Source organism: Oryzias latipes, chromosome 19 (genome assembly GCF_053564925.1).
Source record: "Oryzias latipes strain Hd-rR chromosome 19, Olatipes_Hd-rR_3.1".
In the NCBI taxonomy this organism is placed as follows: domain Eukaryota; kingdom Metazoa; phylum Chordata; class Actinopteri; order Beloniformes; family Adrianichthyidae; genus Oryzias; species Oryzias latipes.
In genome coordinates this window covers 27,679,719-27,695,448 of record NC_136255.1, presented here as the reverse complement: position 1 = coordinate 27,695,448, position 15,730 = coordinate 27,679,719, and the positions used below count along the sequence as shown (strand labels likewise).

Here is a 15,730-nt window from a genome sequence, read left to right as displayed (position 1 = left end):
TATTGTACTTTTGTTATGTTATTTTTGTGGACGGCACTTTGCATTACATTCTGTATGAAACTGCTGTATAAATAAAGGTTGATTTAAATTGAAGGTATTGAACTCGCGCTGCTGCTGGACCGGACTGTTACCGTTAAACCGGCCGCCTCTGCCACGTCACTCGCGTTAGGTGTGAACGCAGCATAACTGCGCTATCTGATCGATTCTAATGTATTTGGCTACAACTCTCCTTTAGAAAACAGTCTGTTATTTGATTTATGGGATGAAAAAATGTATTTGTGGCTTAAAAAATATTCTGAGGCCTTTTTGATTTTTGGTGGTGATTTCAATGTTGTTAATGACAAAACCTTAGATAGACAGCCTCCTAAAAACAAACCACAACAATAAATATTTATAACATTTCATGGATACATTTGAAATTGTAGATGTATTTAGAGCAAAACTCCCTTCATTCAAATCATTGTTTATTATTCTAAATAATCTCTGATTGGTTATTGGCTCACATAAAAAAATAAATGTCACTGATGTTGATTCCCAGAGTCAGAACTAAACAAGGGGAATCAGCGTTTCAATATTCTGCAGCTAAAATCTGGAACAGCCTCTCTGAAGGCGTAAGACAGGCCTCTTCTGTGTTCATGTTCAAATCTAGACTTAAAACATTTCTGTTTAGCCGTGTATATGACTGAAAGGTCCTATCTGCACTTTTCTTTCCTTTCCTTCCTTTATTTTTAAATCAATTTTCAATTTTTTTTTTAACGTTGATTATTTCTATGATGTATTGTGATTTTAATGCATTTTTCTGTTTTGTGAAACACCTTGAATTACTTTGTGTACGAATTGTGCTGTACAAATAAACTTGCCTTGATGTTGATGTGAATTCTCATGCAGCTCCTTTTTCTGACCAAATGATCGTCTCCCTAAAGTTAATTCTCCCCAATGTCCAACATTCAGCGCTGGAAATAAATAACAGTCTTCTGTCCCACAACACTGTTATAGAAATGACAAGAAAAATGATCAAATCATTCTAAGCTACTGCATCAACAATGTATTCAGTCCTAACTGGGAATTATTCAAATTTAACAACAAACTAGAAAAAGGAATAGAAGGAAAAGGTGCATTTATGAGATGTAGAGCAAAGTGGATGGAAGAATATATAGTCATAATATTCCAGTTTCCCCCAAAGAACTCGCAGTAGTCATGGATGCAGGAATGAAGGAATTATAATGTTATTTAAATGTTTTTTACACCTTTACCATCACGTTCAGTCTCAATATTGGTGAGACCTGCTTTACTACGAGAACTTCAACAAGAAATGAACTTTTGACACCCTGGAATTTTTTGAATGCGCAGAATAGCAACTTCATTTTTCTATCTGTGTACTTTATAGTTGACTCGATTTTATAATATGATCCTGTAAATCTTCAATAAAGATTTTCGAAAATAAATAAAATAACTGCGCTATCATTCTTCAAAGTCAGCTCAAAAGCTGGGAATTTCCAGATGTGCCAGCTGTGCTGACAGACAGGGTTCGGACCTCAGTGCTTCTGGACTCTAAAGGTCGATGGACCCATCAGTAGTTCTACCAAAGACCACATTCAGCGGGCCTGAATAACAGAACCCTGTCAGACCCAAACCCCCATCGCTGTTTGTGTGACCTGTCATCCAGAAAATGCTCCGGTTCTGGTTCCGTTGATTCAACAGAGTTGTTGTTATAGCGCAGAGTTTTGATATTTGACTGTGAATAAAGCTGGTATAACAGCTGACAGCAGAGAGAAAACCGAGCTGCACCTGAACGCATCGCAGGGCGCCGCTGCCACGTCTCAGCAGCAGCGCAGCCGCAGCTCGGAGCTCCGCGTCCGGGCTGGAGCGCGGGGCTGGACCGGCTGGATGGGAGGCGGGGGAGGCGCAGAGTGAGGAGGAGACCCGGAGGAGCGGAAAGGAGGACGACAGAGCCGCGCGCATCCATCGCCGCCCCAGCAGCCCGCCGGGCGGCCATTGTTCCCTCATTTTTCAGGAGCGACCCCCATGCTGAGCCCGGGGAGGATGGAGGAGTTCATCACCGAGGAGGAGGAGCCCTGGTACGACCAGCAGGACCTGGAGCAGGGTAAGGCGCGACGCGGCCCCCCCAACCACCACAGCAGCCCCCGGTCCCGGCGGCCCGCTGGGCCTCGGAACAATTAACAAAGGCGGGAAACCCCCTCTGTTAAGCTAATGCGATCCAAGCTAAAGATGTTAGCTCATCTGGACGGAACCTTTAAGATACAAATATGTCAGTTCTGGAGGAAAGCGGACCGAACGCTTTGGGATGTTCAGACGTAGGAGGAGCGGAGGTCCTGAACCTCCTGCAGGAGGTGCCAGCTGGAGCCGAGGCTCCGCCAGGAGGTTAAGGAACCTTACTGTTCCTTCTCTCCTGCAGGAGGTTCCAAAAGCAGGTTCCTGCTGGAGCCGAGGCTCCTCCAGGAACCTCCTGCAGGAGGTTCAGCTCCTGCTCTCCTCTGTTTTGGAGCGACGGACTGAACCATCAGCGGACTGTTCCACTCTTGTGCTTTTGTTGGGATGGATTTCTGTTTCCCTCCTGTGGGTCGTGAGCTGCAGCGTCCTCCTCCTGCAGCTGCTCCTCCTGCAGCGTCCTCCTCCTGCAGCTGCTCCTCCTGCAGCTGCTCTTCCTGCAGCGTCCTCCTCCTGCAGCTGCTCCTCCTGCAGCTGCTCCTCCTGCAGCGTCCTCCTCCTGCAGCTGCTCCTCCTGCAGCTGCTCCTCCTGCAGCTGTTCCTCCTGCAGCTGCTCCTCCTGCAGCGTCCTCCTCCTGCAGCTGCTCCTCCTGCAGCTGCTCCTCCTGCAGCGTCCTCCTCCTGCAGCTGCTCCTCCTGCAGCTGCTCCTCCTGCAGCTGCTCCTCCTGCAGCGTCCTCCTCCTGCAGCTGCTCCTCCTGCAGCTGCTCCTCCTGCAGCTGCTCCTCCTGCTGCTGCTCCTCCTGCAGCTGCTCCTCCTGCAGCTGTTCCTCCTGCAGCTGCTCCTCCTGCAGCTGCTCCTCCTGCAGCGTCCTCCTCCTGCAGCTGCTCCTCCTGCAGCGTCCTCCTCCTGCAGCTGCTCCTCCTGCAGCAGAGCGTCTCCATCATCTCAGTCAGAACCGTATGGAAGCGATTATGTAGCATAAATAAAAAGCAAAGTCAAAACCAGAAATGCTTTTTCATTTTCAAAATGAAAAAGCATTTTTTGACTCAAAAATAAAATGAAAAAGCAATCCACCAAAATGCTTTTTCATTTCCTTCCTCAACCCAGCTTTTTCTGTCACTTAATTAAAATGATAAAGAAAATGGTATTTGACGTTTCATTTTCAAAAAGGTCCATGGTAAATGTGTAGCATAATTCATTTAGAAATGTCTAATTTGACAATTAAAATGGATTAATAGAAATGCTTTTTAATTTTCAAAATGTAGCTGCATTTTTTGACTCAAAATTAAAAAGAAAAAGCAATACTTCAAAATGCTTTATCATTTTATACTTCAACCCAGCTTTTTCTGTCACTTAATTAAAATGATAAAGAAAATGGTATTTGACGTTTCATTTTCAAAAAGGTCCATGGTAAATGTGTAGCATAATTCATTTAGAAATGTCTAATTTGACAATTAAAATGGATTAACAGAAATGCTTTTTAATTTTCAAAATGTAGCTGCATCAAATGACTCAAAATTAAAAAGAAAAAGCAATATTTCAAAATGTTTTTTCATTTTTTACCTAAAACCGCTTATTCTGTGTCATAATTAAAACAGAAATGCAAAGAGGGGATTGCATTTGCATTTTAACATCCACCCCGCGCACCTTGTCACAAAATTCATTTAGAAAAAGCAATAGCAGAGGGGAGGCGGGGCGATGACGTCACTGCTTTCTCTGTGTGTCCGGCTGCTGACTGACGCACACACACGCACCAAGAGCAGACTGTGTTAGCGGCAGAGACGAGGGTTTTGTGATGGTTGTGAACTTCTGATGAGTTTCCACAGCTTCTCAGGACTACATAGCAGCATGTCCGCCTTCTGCGGTCCTCCTCCGGACGCACCGCGGACAAGCTTTGTTCTTCGGACCGCCAGCTGCCTTCACACAGCGGAGCGCGAAGCTCCCGACGATCGCTGAAGGCGGAAATGCTGCTGCGATCTGAGAAACCATCATATGAATTTGTGTTTCCAGTGGTGTCCAGAACAAAATAAAGACTGATGTAATTCACAGATATTTACACATTTATCTGCAGCTTCGCGGTGAATTTGCTGTTTGATTTATTAAGATCCAGGAATCCAGGTTTGAGCTGGCCAGGTCCAGCGGTTTGTGAACAGGACCCGGTTTTAGGTGATCTTAATGTGAAAAATGCAGCAGAATGTTCCTTCAGCTCCCTCGCGAATCAGAAGCTGTGAATCGTAAGCCAACTTTAGCGTCGTCTGACCGCACGGATTTAAAAACATATAATCGAGCAGAGCAGGCCGTAAAATATTAGCATAACTGTAATAAAAGCACATTATGAAGATAGTCTCCTGCAGCTTCGCGCTGAGTGAGTGTTTTTGGTCCAACCAGCAACGTTTAGCATCGAGAAATCTACTGTCTGTTGATGGAGCTCCAGCTGTCATCAAACAGTAAATTCACCGCGAAGCTGCAGATAAATGTGTAAATATCTGTGAATTACATCAGTCTTTATTTTGTTCTGGACACCACTGGAAACACAAATTCATATAATGGTTTCTCAGATCGCAGCAGCATTTCCGCCTTCAGCGATCATCAGGAGCTTCGCGCTCCGCTGTGCGAAGGCAGCTGAGCTGGCGGTCCGAAGAAAAAAGCTTGTCCGCGGTGCGGCCGGAGGAGGACCGCAGAAGGCGGACATGCAGCTACTTAGTCCTGAGAAGCTGTGGAAACTCATCAGAAGTGCATAACCATCACAAAACCCTCGTCTCTGCCGCTAACACAGTCTGCTCCTGGTGCGCGTGTGTGCGTCAGTCAGCGGCCGGACACACGGAGAAAGCAGTGACGTCATCGCCCCGCCTCCCCTCTGCTATTGCTTTCCCTAAATGAATATTGTGACGAGCTGCGCGGGGTGGATGTTAAAATGCAAATGCAATCCCCTCTTTGCATTTTCGTTTTAATTAGGACACAGAATAAGCGGTTTTAGGTAAAAAATGAAAAAGCATTTTGAAATATTGCTTTTTCTTTTTAATTTTGAGTCATTTGATGCAGCTACATTTTGAAAATTAAAAAGCATTTCTATTAATCCATTTTAATTGTCAAATTAGACATTTCTAAAAGAATTATGCTACACATTTACCAGAGAACGTCTTGAAAATGAAATGTCAAATACCATTTTCATTTTAATTTTAATTAAGTGACAGAATAAGCTGTGTTGAGGAAGGAAATGAAAAAGCATTTTGGTGGATTGCTTTTTCATTTTATTTTTGAGTCAAAAAATGCTTTTTCATTTTGAAAATGAAAAAGCATTTCTGGTTTTGACTTTGCTTTTTATTTATGCTACATAATCGCTTCCATAGAACCGGAGGAGCTCGTTGCGTTTGGCCTCTAGAAGCTTCTTCAATGCTGACTAAGGGTCTCCAGCCTCTGAAGGCAGACAGACTGCTGAGTCATCATGGTCGCCGCCTCGTTTCTCCGCTCATCCCTCCATCACTCGTTCTCCAGTCTTTCCAGCTCAGGGGTGCTGATGCTGCCGTTCTGCTGGACCGGACTTCTTGGTGCTGCCCGTGAAGAGGATCGTGACGTTTCTTGTGCTGGCGTGGAAATATAGATGTGGAAGCGGAAAGATGGAGGCGCTGATGGAGCAGAGAGGAGGCCTTGACTCCTTCAGGGGGGGGACACAGCTGTCACTCAGGCTGGGAGGCTTTGGGCCTGAGTGCAGACGGTTCTGTTGGCCCGTTTCCCAGTAACTGTGGTTACGGTGAATCTGATTTCGCCTAATCCTCTGGATGTTAACTCACTTTACTGTTTAGCAGACGCTGTCAATCAAAACTCTGCAGAAAACAACAGAATATTAACCATTTTTAGCCCCTCCCACTTTATCATTCCCATTTTCCACTTCTTTAAATTCAAATGATTTTCACAGTAAAACGTTCAAATGAAAGGAGAGTCTCTGTGGAGACGGACGGGATGTGAGGTCTGACAGACAGGAGACGAGCCTCCATCCCTCCTTCAAGAACAGCATCTCTAGAACCAGAACCGAGCTGGAAGTCTCTGAGATGCACCAGCATTTTTTAAAACAATTGATATTTCCAAAATAAAAGCGGGCGTGGTAGCTGTAATTGAAGCTTCCATGAGTCGGCGTTGAGTTGTCAAACAGGAAGGAAGCGGACCGTCTCGGTACCGGCGAGGAGCTTCCTGCTGCTTCCTGGATCTGCGTTTGTCTCTGAGCAACAAAAAGAGAACGTTGGTCAGTGTTTGTAAGGTTCTGTGGGTCGTCTGGACCCGCGTCTGCTCTCCTACGTGTCTCTGAGAACTCTGGAGGAACATGTGAGTCTTGCTCTTCCCTTTGCTCACATGTGAGACGTCATCAGCACTGATGGAGATCCTGGAGGCCTTCAACACAAAAACAGATGTCGGTCGCTTGATTTCTGTCTCTGTCAAAGTTTGGATGATCTTCTGTCATCAACGTGAGCCTGAAGGTCCTTGAAGAGGTCGGTGTGAACATTTCTGAAACCTTTGGGGAGTTTAGCTTTGAAAAGCAGCAGCATCTGTTTCCAGTCTTCCCTGTGAGGAAGACACGGACACATCCAGATGTTTTCCACATCACAGGTCCAGAGCAGCTGCTCTGTGAGGAGCGTGGAGAACCTCATGTTCTGCTGAGGAATCCTGAAGCTCCGACCCACAGGAATTCCTGCATCTGTGGGAATGACGCCTCATGGAGCTGCTGCAGGACAGGAGGAGGAGAAACGAGGAGAAACGAGGAGAAACGAGGAGCGTTTCCGTCCCCATGGGAGAGGAAAACAGACCAGAACAGAGTCCGGAAATGATCAGAAAGAAGTCAAAGTCGTAGATTTCTGCTCCAGTTTAAAAATGAAAAGTGAAATGTGGCTTTGAAGTGTCTCAACAGACGTAACCCGTTTGAGTTTGCAGAGGAAGCGCTAGAATCGGACTTTAGTTTGTAAAAGTACAGTTATTTACAAAAAAGGATCAGTTTAAAAAAATACATTTATGACTTTATTCTAGCAAAATATTGACTTTTTTATTGACTTAAAATGTAGACTTTGTTCTCATAATTTGACATCTTTTTCTAATAATAATTGTTTTACTATGTTATAACATTTTGACTTTCTCATCTGGATGATTCTCCATAATCTGACAGGTTTATGTTGAAGATGTTTTCTCTCATGGTGGCCCCAAAGCAAACATGAAAACGCCATGGTCTAACCGCATTCTGACAGTAACCGTGCTCCCATAATGCAACAGGAAGCTAAAGCTGCTTTGAAACCCAGGAGACCCCCCCCAACAGTGTAGTTGGAGCCGGGGCAGTTCAGCTGGTCACCACTAGGGGGCTGCTCCCCCAGGAGGCCTCGGCTCACTTTATGCTCCAACTTTACAATGGAAGCATGTTTGAGGATTAAAAAGGGGGCGTGGCCTTTTGACTGACAGATGAGTGTCATCATCCCCGTCTGACTGGGCTAGTTTGATGCTAGCAGGTCACCTGACCTTTTGATTTGACCTTTGAACTCATGAACTGTACAAACGCTACCAAGGCTAAAGCTAGTATGCTAACTCCACATGGCGGCGGTTTGATCCTAGTTTAGGATGAAATGACTTCCTCTGGCTTTAAGTCCTTTCTGAACCCTCACAGGGTCCAAAGTCCCGCCCTCACCCCTAAAAACGATGTAGGAACTCAGGTCTCCCACATGTCCCAGCATCCATCAGGGCTCGTCCCGGTGTCCCATGTACCGCCGCGTGGGTAGACGTGGTCCTTCTGGGCTCACGCCGCTGCAGCTGCAGAGGAAGAGGACGGTTGGCCTTCATCTCAGTCTGTCCGTCTGAGGCAGAAGGAGGAGGAGTGGGGCTGATGGGCAGGCTGGGGTCTGGAGGGAGACGATGAAGAGCGACTCCTCCTCTAACCTTTGGCTTCTTGTTTCCATGGCCAGACCTTCACCTGGCGGCGGAGCTGGGGAAGACTCTGCTGGAGAGGAACAAGGAGCTGGAGGACTCCCTGCAGCAGATGTACATCACCAATGAGGAGCAGGTGCAGGAGATCGAGGTGAACCCACCAGCTTCTCCATGTTTTACTGCGTGTGATGTAGACAACATTTGTGCGTCTCCACTTCAGCTTCAGTCCTGCTCCTCCAGTCTGACTGTCATCTGGACTCAGAGTGATGCTTCTGGAACATTTGGAGGGTTTCACGGCAAAAGATTGAACCGATTTCTGACCTTCAACGACAAACAGACGTTCAGCTGCGGTCACACTCGGGTCGGTTAGGAGGAGAGCAGCAGAAAAAGAGGCTAAACTCACATCTAGAAGCAGATTCATTTTCACTGCAGCTGGGAAGCACGGCGGTGGTAGTGTCATGGCTACTTCAACGTTTAAACTGAGTGAAGGAAAGGACCAGAAACATTTTAGGACAGGGGTCGGGAACCTTTTTGGCCAAGAGAGCCATAAACGCCACATATTTTGAAATGTAATTTCGAAAGAGCCATATAATAATGTAGCGTCCTTTTCCCACACGGAGACTTAACCTCTTTTAAGGTTCTTTATTCTGGTTAATGCAGGCTGTAACAAATGCCGTAAATTAATTCAGCAACTCCTGGATCTCTCCCGCCGAGACGAGACGAGAGCGCTTCTCCCAACTTTATATTCACCTGCTCCCGCTCCAGCCCTCCCATTTCCCTTATTCGGCCCATAGCTGAACCCCATTGGTCCAAATTACCTAACAACAGGCTGAGCGACAGAACTGAGAGCCAATCAGATCTCTGCTTGATGCGTTCAAGGAACTCCAGAACTTTTAACGCGGCCCAACAGCCACGTTAAACTCAGTCTTCTACAATATGTTTAAAACTAAATATACAAATGAATGTGTGCATTTGATTTAATTTCAACATTTTTAAAGTACAATAAGTCTGAGGATTCTTTTTAATAACATTGTTATGCTGTTGCTAATAAATGGTGAGTATTTCTCGTGGTAGTTTTGCTGATGGTCTAGTCTGGTTGATACGTGGTGAGTTTCTGCTTCATGCAGGCGTTGAGACTTTAAACGTGATCTTAGGTCTGAATGTTCTGTAGATGTGAGAAAGACTGCTCACATGCAGATACGGAGCCAAACACACACTCACACGCTGCAGTGAGTGACGGGCAGCGGGTTTTATGTTTTTACAATCCCTGCGCGGTTCACCTTACTGACCGAGCCCACAACTCCACCCTCACCCTCTGCTTTCTCCCTCACACATCCCGTCCCCGCATCTACGCGCTCTTTCTCAGAGACGGGAGCGCGCAGTTTTAGGCACGGCAATTCACAGGTTTCCGGCTGCTACAAACTCTGTGAAATAATAGATAATAGTAACTGATAGCGCTGGCGCAGATCCTTCTCTCTAAGCACCGCTACTACTGCGCGCTCTGCCATCGCATCGCGCCCAAGAAGGACTGGTCTAATGAAAAAGAAAAAATTAAAAATGTGTCTGCGAACCACATGTGACCATCAAAAGAGCCATATATGGCTCGCGAGCCATAGGTTCCCGACCCCTGTTTTAGGACATGGTTAATGGAGGTCAGCACTGAAGCGTCTGTCAGGTGTTTATTGCCTCAGAGTCGTCTGCTGAACAACAAAGGTGGGACAGAACAGGTGTAAAAGCTGCAGAATCTGTCTGGACGCTCCGTCTGCTTGTGCGGTTCTAGTACCTGGTGAAGCAGCTGGACGTTCTGCGGGACATGAACGAACAACACGCCAAAGTGTACGAGCAGCTGGACGGCACGGCCAGAGAGCTGGAGGGCACCAACCTGAGCCTGGTGACGGACAGCAAGGCCTCGCAGCAGAAGATCGAGAGGTCAGCCCGCCCGCCGCCTCCCCCCCTCGCCGCTGACACGCTGACCTTTCCCCGCCCCCTTCTGCAGGCTCACCGTGACCATCGAGGCGCTGCAGAACCAGGTGGAGTCTCTGTCTACACAGGCGGAGCAGCTTCGCTCCATGGAGCAGCTCCGGGTCAAGAGGGAGAAGAGGGAGCGGCGCAAGACCATCCACTCCTTCCCCTGCCTGAGGGAGCTGTGCACGGCGCCCAGGTGGGAGCGGGGAGGGCGGGGAGTGCGGAGCACCGCGGGGGTGAAGGGGTGACCGTGTCTGTGCTCCCGTCAGGTACGAGGACGAGTTTGTGGTGGGAAGAGCTGAGAGCTTCACCGTGGAGGCCAAGCGGCAGCCGTTCCAGGAGGAGAACCAGCACCTGAGGGAGGCGGTGTCGGCCCTGCGGGCCGCGGTCCGGGCAGAGCGGGCTCAGCGGGAGGGGGTGGAGAAGGAGTGCAACCTGCTGGTGGCAGAGTTCTCCCGGCTGCAGACCCGAGTGCAGGTGAGATCAGAACCAGAGGGAGACGTTTAGCAGCTTCAGTCCAGGTCTGGTTTCCTTTGATGGTTCTCTGGATTCTGATCTGAAGTCTGGTTTGGACCGAACCATTGACTGTATAAGAACTGGACTGAGCGACTTCACTTCCAGCTCCAACCAAATGAAGTCAATTTAGTCGCCATTTTTTTGCCATACGGACGCCGCTCTGTTGGAGCCAGACTTTGCCTGTAAGCAGTGATTGGTCCGAGTCGGTGTGAGTCATCGTTTCTATGGCAACCACTCTCCCCAATCAGGAGTGAGCAGGCCAACACAAAATCTGTCTCACATTTTAAATGGTGGATGTTGGGACCAGCCGGACACGCCCACTTTTACTGAGGCATCTGATTGGTCAGTTTATGAAATGAATAAGTTGAACTACAGAAAAAAAATCCTGAAAAAAGAGGATTTTAAAGAAGAAAAACAGGAATCAGATCCAGAACGGTTCTCCTGACCAATAGAATGACTGAGGAACAGCTGTTTATGTCTCCATACAAGTCTACGGGATTTGTGGGTACTTCCTGTTTGAAACGCCAAGGGGGCGGGGCCACTCGGTCCAGCAAACAGGAGGGTTAATGGGTTTTTTGTCCTTGTGCATCACTTGAAGCTGCAGGTGTAACGCTCCTCTCCCTGCAGGACGCTGAGAGCTGCCAGGCGAGGGTTCGAGAGCTGGAGGGCGAGCTGCAGGAGCTCCAGCAGCTCCGCCGCGCCCGCACCTTCCTGATGGGCGGTGAGGACGACGGCGTGGCGCTGACCCAGACCGTCCTCAGCATCACCCCGGAAACAGACACCTTCCTGGAAGTGGGCGTCGGGGAATCAGGGGGCGGCGTGAGGGAGGACGCCAAAGGGGGGGTAGGGGTGGGAGGGGAGGCTTTGCCAGAGTCCAACCCCGTCAGAAAGAGCTGCAGCGACACGGCGCTCAACGCCATCGTGGCCCGGGACGCGTCCGGCCGCAGGAGGGGCAGCTACGCGCTCCACGCCAACAGCGTGAGGAAGAGGGGCATGTCCATCCTCAGGGAGGTGGACGAGCAGTACCACGCCCTGCTGGAGAAGTACGAGGAGCTGCTGGGCAAGTGCCGGCGTCACGAGGAGAGCCTGTGCCACGCCGGCGTGCAGACCTCCCGCCCCGTCTCCAGAGATCCGTCCATGAGAGACTGTGCCGCGGACCCCGCCCCGGCGCCTCCCCCCACACCGACCCAGTCTCCCTCCACCCCCGAGGCCTTGGAGAGCATCGGCAGGCAGGTGGAGGCGGTGGACAAGCGGCTGGGCCAGAACACGCCGGAGTACAAGGCCCTCTTCAAGGAGATCTTCTCTCGCATCCAGAAGACCAAGATGGACATCAAAGCCACCAAAGCTGCCAAAGTCAGCAAATCGGGAAAATCGGGAAAATCCAGCAAACACTGAGGGTCTGCAGGAGGTGAAGAAGCAGCCGGGGGGGGGCTCAGATGATCTGAAAAAGAGCACCACCCCACCAGAAGACCGTCAGACCGTCTTCACGAGGAGGAGGAGCTTCTTCACGGAGGACCTCCTGCTGTGGGCGCTGCTCCTCCATGGTGCTAACCATCTGCTGCAGCTTCAGCCGCCTCCTCACGTCTCCTGGAGAACCGCAGAAATGAAAGCGTGACGTGGTTATTTTCTGTTTGGGTCACTTCCTGTCACAGTCCTCCTGAGCGCCGCTCTCTACAGCGGTTTCTGTTTCTCCTCATCGGGGAGCAGAGGCTGGAGGAGAACATCCAGGAGAAGGAGCTGAGTTCTGAGGCGTTTATCATCAGACTGACCTCCCGACAGACACTGTGGAGGTTCTCTGCAAACGCGGAGAACCTGAACGTTTCGGTCTTCTCCAACTATCAGGCTCACCTTCCTCACAGCTGCAGCAGCTTCTCCCTCCGTGTGTCTTTAACTAAACGTTTTATACTCTTCATCATGAGAGGAAACCCTCATCATCCTCTGCAGGCTCTGCAGGAGCGTCTCACCCTCAGATGGCGTTTCCGGTCAAACAGTGTGCCTGAAGGATTTGAACCTTTGCAGTGCCTGTATGTCAACGTTAAAAACAACTATTTATATTGCTTCATGCTTTTATTTGGTTTAAATCTGTTGAGTGTGAGTTCATCAGCTACTTTGCCACAAACATTTAATACATGTTATTGTGTCCATAAGCATTAATAAAGCATTAAGGAAATACTGTGTTTTTCTGTTCATTTGTGAAAAAAATGAGCAAAACTATTGGAAAAAACGATACACATTACTGTGAAAATGACCATAAAAGGTCAATAGAAGTATGTATTATACAGAAGTGAATGTATTATACACTTCTGCTACTTTAATTAAGTGACAGAATACGCAGTGTTGAAGAAGAAAATGAAAAAGCATTTTGACGGATTTCTTTTTCATTTTAATTTTGAGTCAAAAAAAATGCAGCTTTATTTTGCAAATGAAACAGTATTTCTGGTTTTGACTTTTATTTTTAATTATGTTCCAGAATCGCTCACATGTTTCACGTTTAGGCTATCTTTGGCGCGCGCTACATTCGGTGTTGGTTCTTTTCTTACACCATAACTGGAAAGATTCTGGACTTTTCCTCCTATTCTGGCGTCGAGTCCAAGAGCCTCAGAGACCTTTCATCGATTCAGTCATTTGTATTTTAAAACATGTATCACAGCTTTTATATAACAAACCTTTTTAATGACGGAACCTTAACTCCCGACTTCACACCTGCGCCTTCTAGTGGTGAAAAACAAACATTACATCGCGGTCAGTAAATCCATTTTTCAACACGAGCGTCTGAAATAAAATCCATTGAGAATGTCGCGCGTGCGCGGGTGTTGTTGTCTAACATTACAGAACAGCTGGGTGTGATTGTAAATAGCACACATGACTCACACAGAAAACACTGCCTGTTACAGAAGAGATTTATATTTGCTAAATGTCCTTGCGATTGGCAGTCCTTCATGGGTGTAAATGTGTTGCTAAAGATGTGCATTTATGTAATTTGTGTATTAAACATCGACTATCTGCAGGTAAGAAACATGAATGCCAACATTAATTTTTATCTGAAACACACCCAATCTAACCACAGTTAGGCCGGTTGTGATGGCATCTAGGAATATGTCCTGCAACGCCGACTTTGACATACAGACCGCGTGGCCTAATGGATAAGGCGTCTGACTTCGGATCAGAAGATTGAGGGTTCGAGTCCCTTCGTGGTCGTCTTTTGTCTCTCCATTTAACCGTGTGTTGTAGGCCAGAGGAAAAAACACAATAAATTTGTATTATTTAATGCTGACCTGTGACTGTGTCTGAATTCCCACCCTGATGCATAACTCTTAATTACCACCCCACTAACTTAGGGGGGTAATTCGGACACAGTGATCGCCATTTTAACTTCTGCTAAACTGACCGAAAATAAAATCTAAGTCGATCTTTACTTTAACACACATATTTGTTGTCCTTTACCTTTGATGTACCTTTATACCTTGTCATCTGTCCCATTGAGCTCCAGTCCACACACGCACGCATGTGTGGCATTGTAAATACACCACAGACATATATATTACAATGTATTATATATACATTGTGGATTGTACAAATATATTATAGAGATATTGGACCTGCTGACCTGCTAAAAGTCGAACACAGCAGAGTGGCGCAGCGGAAGCGTGCTGGGCCCATAACCCAGAGGTCGATGGATCGAAACCATCCTCTGCTATGTGTTACGTTTTCCACCATCGCTTTTTGTTGCCACCGTATCGATGTGAATTTCTTTAAACTTAAGGCTGTACGTGAATTAATATACTGAGCGAGCAGCAAAGATCAAACTTGATATACTGTATATTTTATTAGCGGAACATGAATACAATATTGTACATCTTTATGGAAAATATATTCACAAAAACAGGAATAATCTGTCAATCAAAGTCCACTCTTCTGCTTTGTTTGGTTCCTGAATGGATCTTTTTCTGTTTGAGGCGTTCTTCTTTCCTCTTTTTCAACCTGAAACAGATCAGATTCCTGGCTTAGACACAAACACTGAGGCCGGGTGGTGATGGTGGACAGTACCTGGCTGCCCGCAGAGCCACGTCCTCCGCTGTAGGTTCATGAGGTTTCTCACTGGCTTCTGCCAGGATGGTGGAGATCTTCTGCAGGCAGTCGGAGAGATTCCTGTGCTGACTTCTGCTCACCTCTGAGCTCACCAGCAGCTCCCCGGCTTTATTCATGCGGCTTCTGTTCTGTGGTTTAAAACCCGCAAAGATCTTAGATGAACCAGAAGGTATGAAGGGGAAACCAGACCTGAAGACACACCTTTTCTATGACTTTTAGTCGAATGTCCTCAGGTATCCAGTCTGCTGTGTGCACGTGGAAGCGGACCTTTGCCTTTGTGTTCACTGTGAGTGTGGGATGAAAGTCCTGAACCCAGAAACCAGCACTTCCTTCAGGACATTCTTTAACGGAATATTCACCTTTATTGACGTGCTGTCCTCCTGGACCACTGCTCCTGCTGTATGTGACTGTCAGCCGCTCTACCACAGCATAAACAACTATAAGACATACTATAAACATGCATTTAAAATTGGCATCAGAGGGCCTTCTTACCTGCTGGAATGTGCACTTTAGTGTCCTGTAAAATCACAACCAAGAGCTTTTAGTTCTGCTTTTAGTTTATTTGCATCATGAGATGAAGGACTTTTAACTGGAAAATAAATGACTTTTTTTTATTCTACTGACCTCGGAGGCGTGTGCCCATTTGGTGACAGAAAAGGCGTTTATTTGCATTAATGTTAAACCGTTGGCTCTAACAACAGTCATTTTATCTGACAGTAAACAAACGCGTCGTGTCAGACATGCTGCCGCCATGATGAATTAACGTCACCTACCAAGGAAGTGACGTCGAAACCATCCTGTTGTGCATTAGATTTAGTTTTAATCACTTCTTCCTTCACGTGTATCACACGGTCGTATGACTTCTGTGGTTGGTTGGTTTGTAAGCAAAAAAAAAGGGATTACAAAAACATAAAAAACTATCTAAATAAAAACGACAGGTTCCACCGAGATTTGAACTCGGATCGCTGGATTCAGAGTCCAGAGTGCTAACCATTACACCATGGAACCAACTAGCTCCTTTTGGGGCCGGCGTGTTTATATCTACTTCTCCAGCCGAAATTCAAATGTCCATGAGTGTCTTTGAGCAAAT

The 15,730-nt window shown here is 47.2% G+C and overlaps 2 protein-coding genes and 3 non-coding genes across 6 annotated transcripts; 3 read left to right on the top strand and 2 right to left on the bottom strand.

Moving 5' to 3' along the window:
* Positions 1–1,790: 1,790 nt before the first annotated feature.
* LOC101157929 (cerebellar degeneration-related protein 2-like) lies at positions 1,791–12,721 on the top strand. The gene is made up of 6 exons (XM_023949580.2): positions 1,791–2,104; positions 8,109–8,221; positions 9,851–9,999; positions 10,067–10,231; positions 10,305–10,512; positions 11,179–12,721. The coding sequence occupies exons 1-6, from the start codon at positions 2,026–2,028 to the stop codon at positions 11,944–11,946; spliced, it is 1,482 nt and encodes a 493-aa protein (XP_023805348.1). The 5' UTR covers positions 1,791–2,025; the 3' UTR covers positions 11,947–12,721.
* Positions 12,722–13,676: 955 nt separating this feature from the next.
* Positions 13,677–13,749, top strand: trnar-ucg (transfer RNA arginine (anticodon UCG)). The gene has a single exon. It is a non-coding gene; the product is annotated as a tRNA-Arg (tRNA).
* A 427-nt stretch (positions 13,750–14,176) lies between these two features.
* trnam-cau (transfer RNA methionine (anticodon CAU)) lies at positions 14,177–14,248 on the top strand. Its single transcript has one exon. It is a non-coding gene; the product is annotated as a tRNA-Met (tRNA).
* A 110-nt stretch (positions 14,249–14,358) lies between these two features.
* Positions 14,359–15,407, bottom strand: mrpl58 (mitochondrial ribosomal protein L58). Of its 2 annotated transcripts, none has more exons than XM_020701982.2 (6): positions 15,265–15,407; positions 15,133–15,157; positions 15,000–15,059; positions 14,842–14,924; positions 14,599–14,792; positions 14,359–14,532 (listed from the first exon to the last, which is right to left on the bottom strand). In XM_020701982.2, exons 1-6 carry the CDS (start codon positions 15,391–15,393, stop codon positions 14,448–14,450), a joined length of 576 nt encoding a protein of 191 aa, XP_020557641.1. In that variant the 5' UTR covers positions 15,394–15,407; the 3' UTR covers positions 14,359–14,447. The 2 variants fall into 2 exon arrangements, with proteins under 2 accessions (XP_020557641.1, XP_004086834.1); XM_004086786.5 differs by having other exon boundaries at positions 14,599–14,768.
* Positions 15,408–15,576: 169 nt separating this feature from the next.
* On the bottom strand, positions 15,577–15,648 carry trnaq-cug (transfer RNA glutamine (anticodon CUG)). Its single transcript has one exon. It is a non-coding gene; the product is annotated as a tRNA-Gln (tRNA).
* Between the last annotated feature and the right edge of the window lie 82 nt (positions 15,649–15,730).